At 53.4% G+C, this 13008-nt stretch overlaps 6 protein-coding genes across 6 annotated transcripts; 5 read left to right on the plus strand and 1 right to left on the minus strand.

Moving 5' to 3' along the window:
• Positions 1-1695: 1695 nt before the first annotated feature.
• On the plus strand, positions 1696-2000 carry M409DRAFT_30825 (uncharacterized protein; the record flags this gene model as incomplete). Its single annotated transcript, XM_033810087.1, has 3 exons — positions 1696-1740; positions 1800-1913; positions 1968-2000. 3 exons carry the CDS (start codon positions 1696-1698, stop codon positions 1998-2000), a joined length of 192 nt encoding a protein of 63 aa, XP_033659550.1.
• Positions 2001-2087: 87 nt separating this feature from the next.
• Positions 2088-5537, minus strand: M409DRAFT_30826 (uncharacterized protein; the record flags this gene model as incomplete). Its single annotated transcript, XM_033810088.1, has 1 exon — positions 2088-5537. One exon carries the CDS (start codon positions 5535-5537, stop codon positions 2088-2090), a length of 3450 nt encoding a protein of 1149 aa, XP_033659551.1.
• Positions 5538-5875: 338 nt separating this feature from the next.
• M409DRAFT_71519 (uncharacterized protein) lies at positions 5876-8173 on the plus strand (the record flags this gene model as incomplete). The annotated part of the gene is made up of 1 exon (XM_033819208.1): positions 5876-8173. One exon carries the CDS (start codon positions 5876-5878, stop codon positions 8171-8173), a length of 2298 nt encoding a protein of 765 aa, XP_033659552.1.
• Positions 8174-9784: 1611 nt separating this feature from the next.
• Positions 9785-10617, plus strand: M409DRAFT_71520 (uncharacterized protein; the record flags this gene model as incomplete). Its single annotated transcript, XM_033819209.1, has 2 exons — positions 9785-9992; positions 10049-10617. The coding sequence occupies 2 exons, from the start codon at positions 9785-9787 to the stop codon at positions 10615-10617; spliced, it is 777 nt and encodes a 258-aa protein (XP_033659553.1).
• A 537-nt stretch (positions 10618-11154) lies between these two features.
• On the plus strand, positions 11155-11909 carry M409DRAFT_30829 (uncharacterized protein; the record flags this gene model as incomplete). Its single annotated transcript, XM_033810089.1, has 4 exons — positions 11155-11314; positions 11369-11473; positions 11653-11739; positions 11797-11909. The coding sequence occupies 4 exons, from the start codon at positions 11155-11157 to the stop codon at positions 11907-11909; spliced, it is 465 nt and encodes a 154-aa protein (XP_033659554.1).
• A 339-nt stretch (positions 11910-12248) lies between these two features.
• On the plus strand, positions 12249-12839 carry M409DRAFT_30830 (uncharacterized protein; the record flags this gene model as incomplete). The annotated part of the gene is made up of 2 exons (XM_033810090.1): positions 12249-12447; positions 12508-12839. 2 exons carry the CDS (start codon positions 12249-12251, stop codon positions 12837-12839), a joined length of 531 nt encoding a protein of 176 aa, XP_033659555.1.
• Positions 12840-13008: the final 169 nt, after the last annotated feature.

The following is a 13008-nucleotide window of genomic DNA, read 5'->3' on the forward strand; positions in this document are numbered from 1 at the left end:
CAAGAGGATTCAGAAGAGGAGGATATTCAACCTAAGATCTCAGGGGATACAGCTCTTCAGGCCCTTGAACATCTAAGGCTATATGAGTTGCAGCAGGTAGATGGACAGCCAGAGATTGTGAGCATTCTTGACAAGCAAGAGACTGTAATCAAAAGAAGGAAGGCTGAGATGCGAAAGCAGAGCGATATCACGTGTTTCTTTAGTTAGACTGGATAGTCCTATAACCTGGTTAGCAACATAGAATGAACTCAGGAATAAGTTATGTTCTTATCCAGGTTTGACTGCTCTCAAATAGCAGCAGGGCTGAAGACTAGCAGGCGGCTGTGTCCGCGAAAGGAACGCCATGATGAAGCGTTAGTGGTATGGGGCCAATAGATGAGGCCGCCGAGACCAGATCGCCAATCCCGAATATGGCGTCCATTTGGCCGCCTGTTTGGCCGCATCGTGCAGAAACCGAGATGTGGCGCCAATGAGTGGGCTGAATTGGCCGCTGGGCTGCACAGCAGCTGCAGTCTGGCGATGCAGAAGTGGGCAGTGAACTGGTTGCTGGAGCTGTTGTCGTTAGCTGAAAGGAATAGAGTTTCGCGGAGGCTCGGCTGAGAAACGATGAACGTGCGGCTTCCCGAACGGGACTCAGCCAATCCCGTCGCTGCTTCTTGGCACACTCCGTCCTTGGCTGACTTCAGCCGCATGGACCACTGCTCTCTTCTTTCACTCACCACTCGTCTTGTGCTACATGCATTGACGACATGCCAGTCGCAGAGGGCTGTCAATGTTGCCTTCTTCTTGACCGGAAACTTATCCCTCCTTTTGCTTGACCGGTGGACGGAGCGAGAGAAATGCGGCTTGCAGCTTTGTGCGCCTTCAGCCAGCCCGAATCGAGAACATCGCATTGCCAAGTGGTCAGGTCATGGATATGAGGTGTCGGTACATTCGCTGTGGCGCTTGATCATGTTATCCACCATTGAAGGAGTCGACTACAGTCCAGCTAAGCCACCAATGTGTCATTTGAGAAGGTGTCCATTGTTCTAGCTGTTCGGTCTCACGACGCCTCACAGGGACATCGGTCTGATGATTAGAGCTTGGGGTCCATGACCCTCATAGAGTAGGTGTATCGCGTGAGCATCCATTGACGAATAGGTGATGGCTAACAAGTCATCCTGAATGTCCTGCTCGAAGTCTAACAATCGTCCCCAGACCTCGCAAGCTGCTCAACTGGCCTGAAGTGCGATTAGGAGCTTTTGATTACCTCTGGAAACTCGGAGAGATCATAGTTCCATGCACTCTACTCTCAGCAAGCCGAAGAGGGTACATCAATCCCTTTTTTAACACATTCCCGACGTCAATATGGCCCCCATCCCCTGACCACAAACTCCTCCCAACTGCGGCTCTCGCAACCCCCCTCATACTCAGCCTAGTGGTCCCGCAGGATGTAAGCAATACTACTCGCTTGCCGATTACACAAGCAGGCTCTTTCCGCTCTATACGAGACGCTTTGGAAAGATCGACGTCTGAAGCACGAACATGTGTTCCACAGTGTTTCTCCCATTGGATAGGTACGCCGTCGCTGGTTACTCCATCAGGAAGCTGCTTTCAGGAACTAGTTCTGTTGAGATGGAGTATGTATAGAAGATGCGGTCTGCTTTTCCACTGCAAAAAGTGATTTGTGTCTTTATCAATCATATCTTCACCAAAATGCGTAGCTTCTCCAGTCTCTTCGTGGCGTTGGCAGCGCTGTTGGTGAGTTCAAGAACAAGTCGACATGTGACGGTCGTTGACTCAGCTCACGGTTTTGGTAGGCGTCAGCCAACATTGTCACGGCAGCCAACTGCAACACCGACGTCCAGTACAGCTGTGGTGTCGACCCAGGCTCCATCTGCTGCGACTACGGTCTTATGTGTGCTGGTCATAGCGTAAGTCGAAGCTTGACCGTCGTTGGATCCTGACCAAGGCTGATGTCTCGACAGGGCGAGTACTACTGCGACGACGGATCGCCGTAAGAGTGAATCCCTCAGTCGAGCAGGCTTGGAAAGTTTGGTGTAGCTCAATGTCATCTTATTCATTCGCTTTTCCAACTCGATTCTTCTTCATGATCCCTCCACATCGACCTCAGCATTCACCACCGTAGGTCCTATCCCCTCGATCTTCTCAATGAACTCCACGCTCTGCCTGAGATTCTGCGCGCTGCTCAAAGCCTTCATAACGACGGTCTCGTTTTTCTCCCTCACCAGCCTTCGGAATGCATGCACCAAGAAACCCACGACAAGTTCCACAGACCATGAATCAGGGATCAGATCGAGGACCTTCGCGACGTCGAACCAGCCGCCGAACCGCTCGAGTAGTTCCGCCGTTCGCTCCAGACGCTCGCTGAGGTCTTCGATCTTGAAGCACTCATTCAGCAAGTACTCGAATAGCTGTGATTGCTCCTCTTTGGTAGGCAGAGGCTGCTCTGGTGCTAGCCCAGAGCCAGGGTGGAAAATGCTCGAGCCCCCTAACAAGCAGTAGCGGATCGCCGTGTCGTAGTCTCCAAGTCCGTGGGTGAGCAGCCTCAGAGCTTCTTCGTGTTTGCCCTCTCGTCCGTTGAGGATGATCATCTCGGGCACCAGCTCATTGCTGAAGGGAGCCAGACGCTCGCCAAGCGTATGGACATCGTACTTTGATGCGGCGCCGTGACTTCCACCTATGAGCTGCAATAGTCGTAGACGATTCCGCCACCATTCCGCGTCAATGGCGTTGTCGGTGATGAATTGGCGATACGTCGGCTTTGGTGGATGGAGCGCTCTGTACGTCTCGTAGGATTGTAAGAGGGTGTTTCGGGACTCTTCCGAGTCTTTCAGCTCAGTGAGCACTGTGTCCAAGTAGAAAGCGATCAGATCGTTGACATATTGGACGTGGTTCTTGCCAAAGACAAGATGCTCCAGGTAGTCCTTCACAGCACCAGGAGCTCGCTCTTTGAGGATAGCCACAGCTTCCGTAGGTTGAAACTTGACTCGACTGCTGTCATCGGCGAAGACCTGGACGCCGAGCTTCGGGTTCCTATGCGCGAGCCATGATCCGTAGTCTTGCACAAGCGCTTGATCCCTGATCTTGCTGAGGTACTGGCGAACACTCTGCTCGCCTTCGATCAGCTCACCGCCTGTGTCCTTCTCGCCTTCTAAGATGCGCCGCCAGGTTGCCAGAACTTGGGACGGAATCTTGCGACTTTGATACAGACGACTGAGCATGAAGAGCCGATGATACTGCTCAAAAAGCTCAATGGCTCGATCAAAGCAGTCCACCCCTTTATCTACGACCTCGTTAAGCTCCGCTCTCACGGATCCCGCGGTGGCTGGCCCGCGAGGGCTGTTCTGATCTAGCATGAGCAAGACGTGAAGGAGGGCGGCATCGACAGTTTTGAAAACAGATGCTTCGTCTGCGACGCTGCCAAACCCCTTTTTCTTGCGCCACACCATCAGATATCGCTTCACCAGGTTGAGCAGGTTGTCGCCATAAGGTCCCTTGACATCTCGAGAAATGTTCTCTCGATCGAAGCTCTGCCGTAGCTTCTCGACGGTATCTCTAATCCCTTGAGGAAGCCATATACCACTGCTGCCCTCTGCAATCTCCTGATCGAGAGGAGGAACGATGGTTAGAACGATTCGAGGGTCTATCTCCCCCGACACGAGTGCATCTTCTGCTCGACGCTTGTCGTGCTCATATGAGATGACCCCATTGATCGTTTGGAGGACCAAATTCCCGAATAGCAGCAAAGCAGCTTTCTGCCTGATGTAGGTCAACGTTAGGAACTCCAATTCGTTCCGTGGTTCTTGACCACGGATGCTGTTGACGACGCGTTGTACCACCGGTACTTCAATGGACAAACCACTGTCGCTGGTCTGTTGTACAGCTTGGTTGAGTTGCTGGTCGAGCTGGGATATGAGCGGGTTACGCACAACCCAAGATACCTTGTCGTCAGCGAAAAGCAGTACATTTGCTTGCATCTGAGCAAAACGAGATGCCAACTTGTCCTCCTCTTCGTTTCGTTTAGTCTCGAGGCTGTCTTCGAGCTGCTGCTGAAGCTTGAGCCGCCTTAGTCGTAGGCTTGAGGAGACGTCACCGACGGCGAGATCAGCTGCCGTTGATGCAGTGCGAAGTCCAGTGCCTCTAGCAAAGCCGTCCTCTGATGCAGTACTCGCTGACGCAAGTGTCAACCATTCTTTGGTCCTGTGAGCCTCGCCAGGATCCGCATCCCATCTTTGGATTTCTACACATCTTTCGGCAGTTTCTCCACGCGATTTCCGTACCACAGCAAGCACGTGACCTTCTTGTGGGGTCCCATCTGGAGATGGCAGAACTTCTGCACTTGAAGCACCGTCCAGAACAAGCGACTCAGGATAGCTGCTGAATTCAATGGTTCCACGCACCACATCGCCGTCTAGATTCACAAACATGCCAACACCAGGATCTGTCATCTTTGTGCCTGTCGTCAGGAGAAACTCGTTGGCAGTAGGCGAGACTATGTTCGGCGGGAGTGTCTGTTTGGGCGGCTGCTGTGTGGAGGCAGTCTGAGAACCTTCACTGGCCGCTGAAGTAGTCGTTGCGTCAGGCTTAGTCGGGCTCTCCTCTCGACTTGAAGGAGCAGGAGACTCGGCGGGCTCGATCACACGGGATGAGCTCCTCGCTGGCCATGGCGAACTGCTGTCTGGGTGCAAGCGGTCCCTGCTCTGCGGTTGGCCACCTAGACTGATATTCCGCTGATGGCCTCGACCTTGACGAATCGGACTGTGGGATGAGAAGCTTCTCGAGGCCTGGCGATTCTGTGCTGGAGCCAGAATGTCCTGCGATGGCGGCCTGATTTCGCTCAAGGATGATATTGGGAAAAGCTCGTTCTTACGCTGATTTACGACATCAAGCAAAGAGTAGGCGTTGCCATCTGCTACGCATGCGAGATCCCCTCTTCTCTCGAGAGTGGACACCCCGCCCAGCTCGATGTCTCTAATCTTACGCGCCTCTTCACCTATCTTGATCAGCCGTAGCCTTTGCCTCAAGCAAATCACCACCACTGTTCCCCCAGTGTTGCCATTGTCACCGCCATTCTCGTTCCGATCACGACCGCCAACCCACAGACATCCTGCTTGCCTGATCCTGCCATCGAACGCTGGACTCAGCTCCGGCAGAGTGTAGAAAGTGAGGGTGCTGTTGCACACGATGCATGCTTTGCCAGCATTGGGTAGCAGCAGAATCTGTTTTACACCAGCATCTGCTCCCTGCTGTTGGTGGGTGAAGGCGGGTTCGATGCGGGTCGCGAAGATGTAGCTGGGGCCGCTGCTCTCGTCGGATGGATCTGGTGGGATAGAGACGTAGTGGAAGACCTCTCCGGAAGACGTGCCAATGTAGAGGTTGCCATTCCACGTATCGGCACAGGTAATGTGTGCTCGGACGCCGTCGTCATCGGTCGACAGCGGCACGTCTCTGATCAGCTCGCGCAGAGAGTAGGATCCCGGTGCGCCATCCTGGGTGTAGGAGATGGCTGCATTGGAACTGTCCGCAGATTCCATAGCAGCCTGGTCTGAGAGATCATCGCATCGTGGTATAATGTACGTTGTTGTAACACAATTGTTGAAGTCCAAAACGGCAGCCTTCACATGCTCCTGCGCCTCACCAGCCACAGCTCGTCACCTCCGTGCTCTCTCCGCATCCCAGCACCTTCCCATTGACACCCTGCATAACACCCATCGCCGAGGCACCGAGAGACGAGGCTGGAACCGATTCTGATAAGACGGAGCGCAATAAATACCATTATCCCCATTGAAACCGCGGGCACCCTCACACAGAACGAAGCACTGGTAGCCTGGACGCGCGTCTGACGACGGAGAGGGATGCGATAGTAGCCACCATGGTCGGAACGATAGACGAACACGATGTGATGGAGGGTGCCGAAGATGGCCAGGACGATGTGGGATCAGATACACACGAGAACGGCAATGCAGAAGGGCGAGGCTCGACCGACGCTGGCAACAAGTTCCAGCAGGCGGTGGCAGCATGGCGCTCGCTGGACTTGACCAAGCTCGTGTCAAACCTGGATACCACTGCCTCTGAGATGGTGGACCAGCAGAAAGACTCATTGGTACAACGTAAAGAGCTCGCTCAAAAGACCAAAGACTTCCGCAAGCTGGACGACTCGGGCAAGCTGTCAGAGATCAAGGACCTCCTCAAAGCATATCAGGGCTACATTGATGTTCTCACTAACCATAACAAGGCTGTGTCGGCAGCTTTCATGCAGGCCTACTCTCCTTTATCAGAAGCACCCGATCCATACCCATTACTGGAGGCGTCTATCGATTCGCTGGTCACGGCGGATGAGGTCGTGCCAAAGCTGGAGTCTGAAAATGAGAGGTTACACAAGCAGGTGTCGAAGCTGAACGAACAGCTTGAAGAGACAGAGACGGAGTTGGAGCAAGAGCGGACTAAGAGGCAATCGTTTGAGGGCTCGCAAGACTCTCGCATCAAAGAGGTCGAAGAATCTTGGTCTGCCGTTTTGAAGGAGAAGGAAGACAACTGGACTTCCAAGGAACACAGTCTGGAAGAGAAAGTTGAGAACCAGGATAGACTGCTCAAGGAGCTCAAAGCCAGCTACGAGGTATCTCAGCGGCTGGAAAAGTCTGGCGAAGATACACACGACATGGGCCGTAATAGCGCGTCGGCCGCTGAGCTGGAGATCGTCAATTCGGAGCTTGAAAGGACCAACATGCGGCTTGCTGAAGTTGAGGGCAGAAACGAGCAACTGCGATTAGAGCTCGCCCAATCCACAAGTCAGTCCAACAGTTCAGCGCGGAGCACGGCAGTAGAAGACGATCCTGCATTCTTGCGTCTCCGCTCTGAGAACTCATCTCTCCTTCGAAGACTTGACTCGGCGCGACACGACAAGGACAAAGAAAAGGTCGATCGTCAAAACAAGCTTCGCAGTGTTGAGCGAGACATTTCGTCGCTGAAAGCCGATCGAGATGCTCTCCAAGCCAAAGTCCAGAAATGGGGCGATTACGACGAAGTGAAGCGTGAGCTTGAGATGCTACGGGCCATCGAGTTTGCAAGCGTCGAAGATCAAGACGCTGAAACTGAGGATGCAAGTCATGCGCATGGCTCGGCTGGCAAGGAGTCGCTGGAACAATTACTGGTCGCAAGGAACAAGAAGTTGAGCAATGAGTTGACTGAGCTTCGGGTGTCTCACCAAGAGCTGCAGAGGAGGTTGGAGCAGCTGCAAGAAGACCTCTCAAGCACAAACATGGAGCTTGAGAAGGCGCGTAATCTCAACGCGACATTGGAGAACGACCTCCAAAAGACGCAACAAGAAGCGTCCAACGCTTTCGAAACCATGTCTGTGGCAGGTACATACACGTCGCGGTACCCCAAGTCACAATATGGCAGCCGACGAGGAGGAGGTGCGTCTCCAACATCATCCATCATTGGAGGCTTCGACCCCTCGTCTTCTGGCCCAGGAACACCAAGGGCGACTCTCGAGTCTCTGCGAGCCGGAGAGCCAGTGGGTGGAGGGTCGGGGATCCTGCCAATGGTGACTGCTCAGCGCGATCGCTTCAAGAAGAAGATCGGCGAGCTCGAGCAAGAGCTGCAAAAGCAGTATCAGACTGTGTCGTCGCTTCGATCTGAGATCGCGTCACTGCAAAAGGACAACCTCAACTTGTACGAGAAGACACGCTATGTGTCCACTTACAATAGAGGCCAGCCAACGACCTCTGGCGCAGCGTACGGGTCCAACCCGAATCCCTCGACTGTTCAAGTCGGCTCGGCAGACACACCATCAGGCCTGTCACTTGACCGATATCGATCTGCTTACGAGCAAAACATATCCCCCTTTGCGGCCTTCCGTGGGCGCGAGTCCGCCAGGGCACTGAAACGAATGAGCCTACCCGAGCGAGCGGTCTTCCAGATTACGCGCATGGTCTTGGCCACACGCACGAGCAGGAATCTATTTGCTTTGTACTGCTTGGCTTTGCATCTGCTGGTGTTCTTCATGCTTTATTGGATGGGGTCCGTGGACATCGAGAAACACGCAAGCAATTTGAGCGCCAGTGTAGCTGGATCAGGAGCCGCCGCCGCTGCTGCCAATGCTGCTGGTGGAGGCGCGGCAGATCATGGCGATTGGAAGCAGGAGGGCTTCAAGGCTGATAGCTCGTGAGGCCGTTGAATTGCAATCAGACTGAAAACCACGCCGGCAAAGCAGAAGGTGTCTATTTCAAGTCACAGCTTCGAAGCGCTCAACAATACCTCACACCGCAATGGCACCACGTCAGCACGAGCGAAGACACCATTGGCAAACTGTCGATCCATCTCCGAGAAGACGAGCCTGATCATGATCTCTTCCGGCTTTCGCATCGTCTTGAGCAGTTTGGGTCGATGCTGCAACAGAGAGACGTCAAAGGTCACCGCCGCTGACCGCACTGCGGTCCAACCACATCGAATGGATATGATCTCGCACCAAAGCAGACGTCACATTTCCACGGAAGCCATCTTTGGTACCCAATGCAGCAGCTGATTTCCACATGGTCCTCGGAGAAGAAACGCGTCCATTTCTTCCAAGCCTGCTTGCTGTTCGCAACGAGAGAGCTTTGGCCTGCCGTTCCATCCGGAAGCGCTGGTGTCACGAGGGCTAAGACAGCAATATCGAAGAGGTCCCCATCCGCCATCTCCAGAGGTTTGCCACTCGCGCGACCAAAAGCGAGCAATTAATGCCAATTCCTCCATGTCTGGGCCTCGCGTTGCCTTTGCGCACGACACGTCGAGATTGAACGGTCTGGTATATCCATGGCACGGCCCAGACATCTTCTTCGTTAGATCCAGCGCGTAATCGACACAAGTTTACTACCGGCCTCCAAAGCTCGCTTCGCGCTCGCCATTGGCTGCAGACCTCGACGTAACGCAATTCATGCGGCGGCCCGTTTGGCAGTTGGTTGTACGGCAGTCTCTGAAACGCTGTCGGAGTACAGATGGGGCGTCAAATCGGCTGGGAGCTCAGAGCCAGCCATTCCCGCCTCGCCGCCGAGCGTAAGCGCCAAAGTGGATGTTACTGGTCTGGCTGCGACGCTGGCGTGGAGAGATGGCCGGGTAATTTGCCAACAATAGAACGTCGAAGCGTCCAGATGGAGGAAATTATGCTGCTTTTCTCGTCGCAGACTAAATGCACGTCTTGCAGATCTGCCGTGCAGCGATGGAGGCGTCCCAAAGTTCGAGGCGACAGCTCTGGCTCTGGTGGACATGGACATGGATATTCACCGACCAACTTGCTGACGATGCGGAGGCTGGCCTGACGTCGAAGATGGATATACTGGCATGAAGGAGGTGTAAGCGTCCAACTGTTCAGTCATTCGGCGTACGCAATGAAGGAAGGCTGGCAAACGTGTTGCCGTTCTTGGGTGTCGCGTGGGACAGTTGCAGGAACAGCACCTGGTCTAGCGCCAAATTCCAATCTGCTGGGTGGCCGCCGACGCACGAACCCTTCCGCAGTCAGAGTTCTCCACACTTAACGTTCTATTTCCATGTCGGGCGGCTAACGGTGCAGGTCAATGTACCTCACGGTTGTACAATGTCAGCCATGTATATAGAAACTGCAGCGACGCGCCTGAGGGAGCGATCAATAAGTATTCCACCTCACGACTGCATTGCGTCTACGTTTACACCAACAATCTTCTGTCGACAAGGCTGAGCTTTGAGGTTGTTGATCAACGACGACCAACGATCTTCGACGATAACCAACGATCCGAAGCAACGATACACCACACATACAATCAAGATGCTCTTCTCACGGGCGAGTCTGCTGTTCGCCTTGTCGACTGTTGTTGCTGCTGCGCCTTATGAGAAGCGATGGTTCGGCGGATGGGGCCAAGGATCAAACTCGGACGTTCTCGAATCGTTTCTAGACTTTGGCAAGAGACATTCTTGGAGAGGGCGAACGACGACTCAGGGCCAATGTAACGTCGCTGCAGTGCAGATGCCTCAAGGTGAGATGATACAACATCCCATCTAGCAAGATCCATCCGACTAACGATCTCCTTAGCACCGAAGCCCTTACCGCCCCCATCAGAAGGCCTCACATTATACCACGTTGCCGTCGGCCGAGGAACCCAGAACTACACCTGCGACCTAAGCAACTCAACAGCCATCCCCATCGCAGCTGGCGCCGTTGCCTCGCTCTTCAACGTCACCTGCATGTCTGCAGACAGCCCAACTCTCCTCTCCGCCATCCCCAACATCGCCCTCGAACTCCCCACACCCACCGCCACCGACGCGACGAGCCCCATCAACCGCGACATCTCAGGTCACCACTACTTCACCGACCTCACGACCGCTTTCTTCAACCTCGACACCACGCTAAGCACCTACGGCGCAGGAGGCTTCAAGAAGACCAACTCCTCTGATGCCCCTTCCACGGCCGTCAAAGGCCAGCATGGTCAAGGCTACGGCTCCGTCCCGTGGTTGAAACTCCAAGCCAAGACCAAGGACGAATGCGTCTTCCAAGAAGTCTACCGCATCAACACCGCCGGCGGTAACCCGCCCAAGACCTGTCAGGGCCAGCAAGCAGCCTTCCAGATTGAGTACAGCGCCGAGTATTGGTTCTACTCATAGCACATCTCATCAAGCAGCATGTGTGGACTTATCTTCGATTCTTGATTAGCGGAAGCTTACTTGCATATGGCGTGGCGTTGTTAAATAGGTGCAAGGTCGCCTGTTCGTTTTTGGATGGCACAGAGTGTTTGCTTTTTTCTTGCTGCTTGCATAGATACCACAGATCTAACCTGCTGCTTTGCATACACAGCGACGATGTGACGGTCGCTGAGGGAAAGTACGACAGATATGAAAATATGAAAGGCTCATTTAATCTTGGCTCGGTTTGATCGATATTTCCTACCTTGTTGTCTTTCCACGTGCACATGAAATGATTTCGAGTCGTTCTTTACTGCCGCTCCCTAGACCTTGGCCAGAGTTCTACCTTCCATTCACATCGAAATAAACCTCAGGCAGCAACCACATCCGTTGAACCTTCTTCCCTCGTCGCAGCGAACTAGAAGCTCAGTGTCCCATCGCCTTCTCAATCCTCTCCTACCTTTGACTCGGCAAACAACCCGCCAAACACAAGACAACGAAATCAGCCAATCGAGCAAAATGTCTTCCAACGGCTCGTCGATCCAAGCTGGGAACTCCAACAAGAACTCAAACTCAAACACAACCTTCGACCCATCTTCGGTCCCGTACCCAACCAACAACGACATCACCAGGCCCTATGGCGGTCATTACCACTTCATGCTCTCTTACGGCTTGAAGAGTACGTTTGCACCGGCGCGTGGGAAGTATTCATGGATGGCTGATGAGGGAACAGTGCACAACCAGGACGATTTCGACGAGAGCAAGAGGATTTTAGAGGGACTCCAGGAATGCGAGTATCAGGAACGCGTTGCGAGGGCGAGGGAGGAGTATAAGAGGGGTGGATGAGTTACCGGGCATTGGATAAGCTTCGCGAACAGAGCCTTTGATGCGGGATGGTGGAGAGGTACGGGTGATTCATTTCAGCAAACAGAGTTGCAGCATGACTTACTTGCATGCTCCCTGGTCATTTCTGAATTGCGGCTCATATTGCCCAGAATCACGGGTGGCTGCTTGCAGAGTCATTTTCCAAGTGGTGGAGTACCCCTAGCTGCACAAAGTCCTATGGCGGACACTACTACTTCATGCTCACTTACAATTTGAACAGTAAGTACCTCCACTGTGACAAGAAAAGGGATGGAGATCTGATAGTATTTGTTATAGTGTATGACGACGAGGACTTCGAGTACAGCAAGCAGATTTTGGAGGAGATCAAGAAGGAGGAGTTTGAGAATCGCGTTGATAGAGCGAGGGAGGAGTATGAGAAGAAGGGTTGAGGTTGATCGTGTTGGATGGGGTTTCGTGGTTGTTGGCGAAGAAGTGGGAAATTCAGGGGGACTTCAGGAGCTGGAAGTGATGAGAAAATGATACGGAGTTGGCATCGCACACTCTGGATTGTACTTTTCTTTGACCACATTTCCGGGAAGCTGCTTCCAGACTCATCGTGCCCTGGACCTTGCCATGCACGCAAACGATGGGGAGAGTTTGTTGTTGTTTCACCGCACTTTGCTGCAGTGATTGATAAAAAGTGCATCTCTCAATCTTCCCTTGCTTCTTCTTTATCTTCTGCTCATCAGGCAACTTTCCAGACACTACCATACAACCTCCAGGCCATCATGCCCGACGAAACCACCAACAACGCCCCATCCAATACCTATACCAACAAAGCAACCTCCAGCACCACATCCGCCAACGAAACCTCCACAAACGACCGCCCACCATTCGACCCATCCTCCGTCCCATACCCTTCCAACTACGAGATCACCAAGGACTACGGCGGACGTCAGAACTTCATGCACTCCTATGGCCACAAGAGTACGTCTCCCTTCTGATCGTAACGATTGAGAGAACGCATGCTAACAGTGCCTGTCGCAGTGTGGAATGATGAGGATGTACAGGAGAGCAAGCAGATTCTTAATGAGATGAGAGAGCATGAGCATGAGGAACGTGTTGCGAGGGCGAGAGAGGAGTATGAGAGGGAGGGGGGTGGGAGGGAGGAGTATGACGGGCAGGATTGTGAGCAGCAGGAGTATGAACCCCAGGAGTACGAGCCCCAAGAGTATGAGCTCCAGGAGTACCGTGAAGCAAACGATGATAGGAGGGACGACAACGAGGCTGACGACCACGGAGCTGATGACTACGGGGCGGACGACTACGGGGCGGACGACTACGGGGCGGACGATTGTGAAGTAGATAGGTATGATTGAGGGATATGAGAGTGACTAGTTCAAAGAATGGGCGTTCTGGCGTCTCACTCGAGGCAGCACAGCTTGAGGCAGGACGAGAACCAAGGCAAAGCCCAGCATGACCAATTCGTTCATCACATATCCAAAAAATCCAACAACAAAAGAGGTATCTTTTTCGTTCGTTCGTCGT

The sequence above is a fragment of the Zasmidium cellare genome (assembly GCF_010093935.1).
Source record: "Zasmidium cellare ATCC 36951 unplaced genomic scaffold M409scaffold_74, whole genome shotgun sequence".
Classification (NCBI taxonomy): domain Eukaryota; kingdom Fungi; phylum Ascomycota; class Dothideomycetes; order Mycosphaerellales; family Mycosphaerellaceae; genus Zasmidium; species Zasmidium cellare.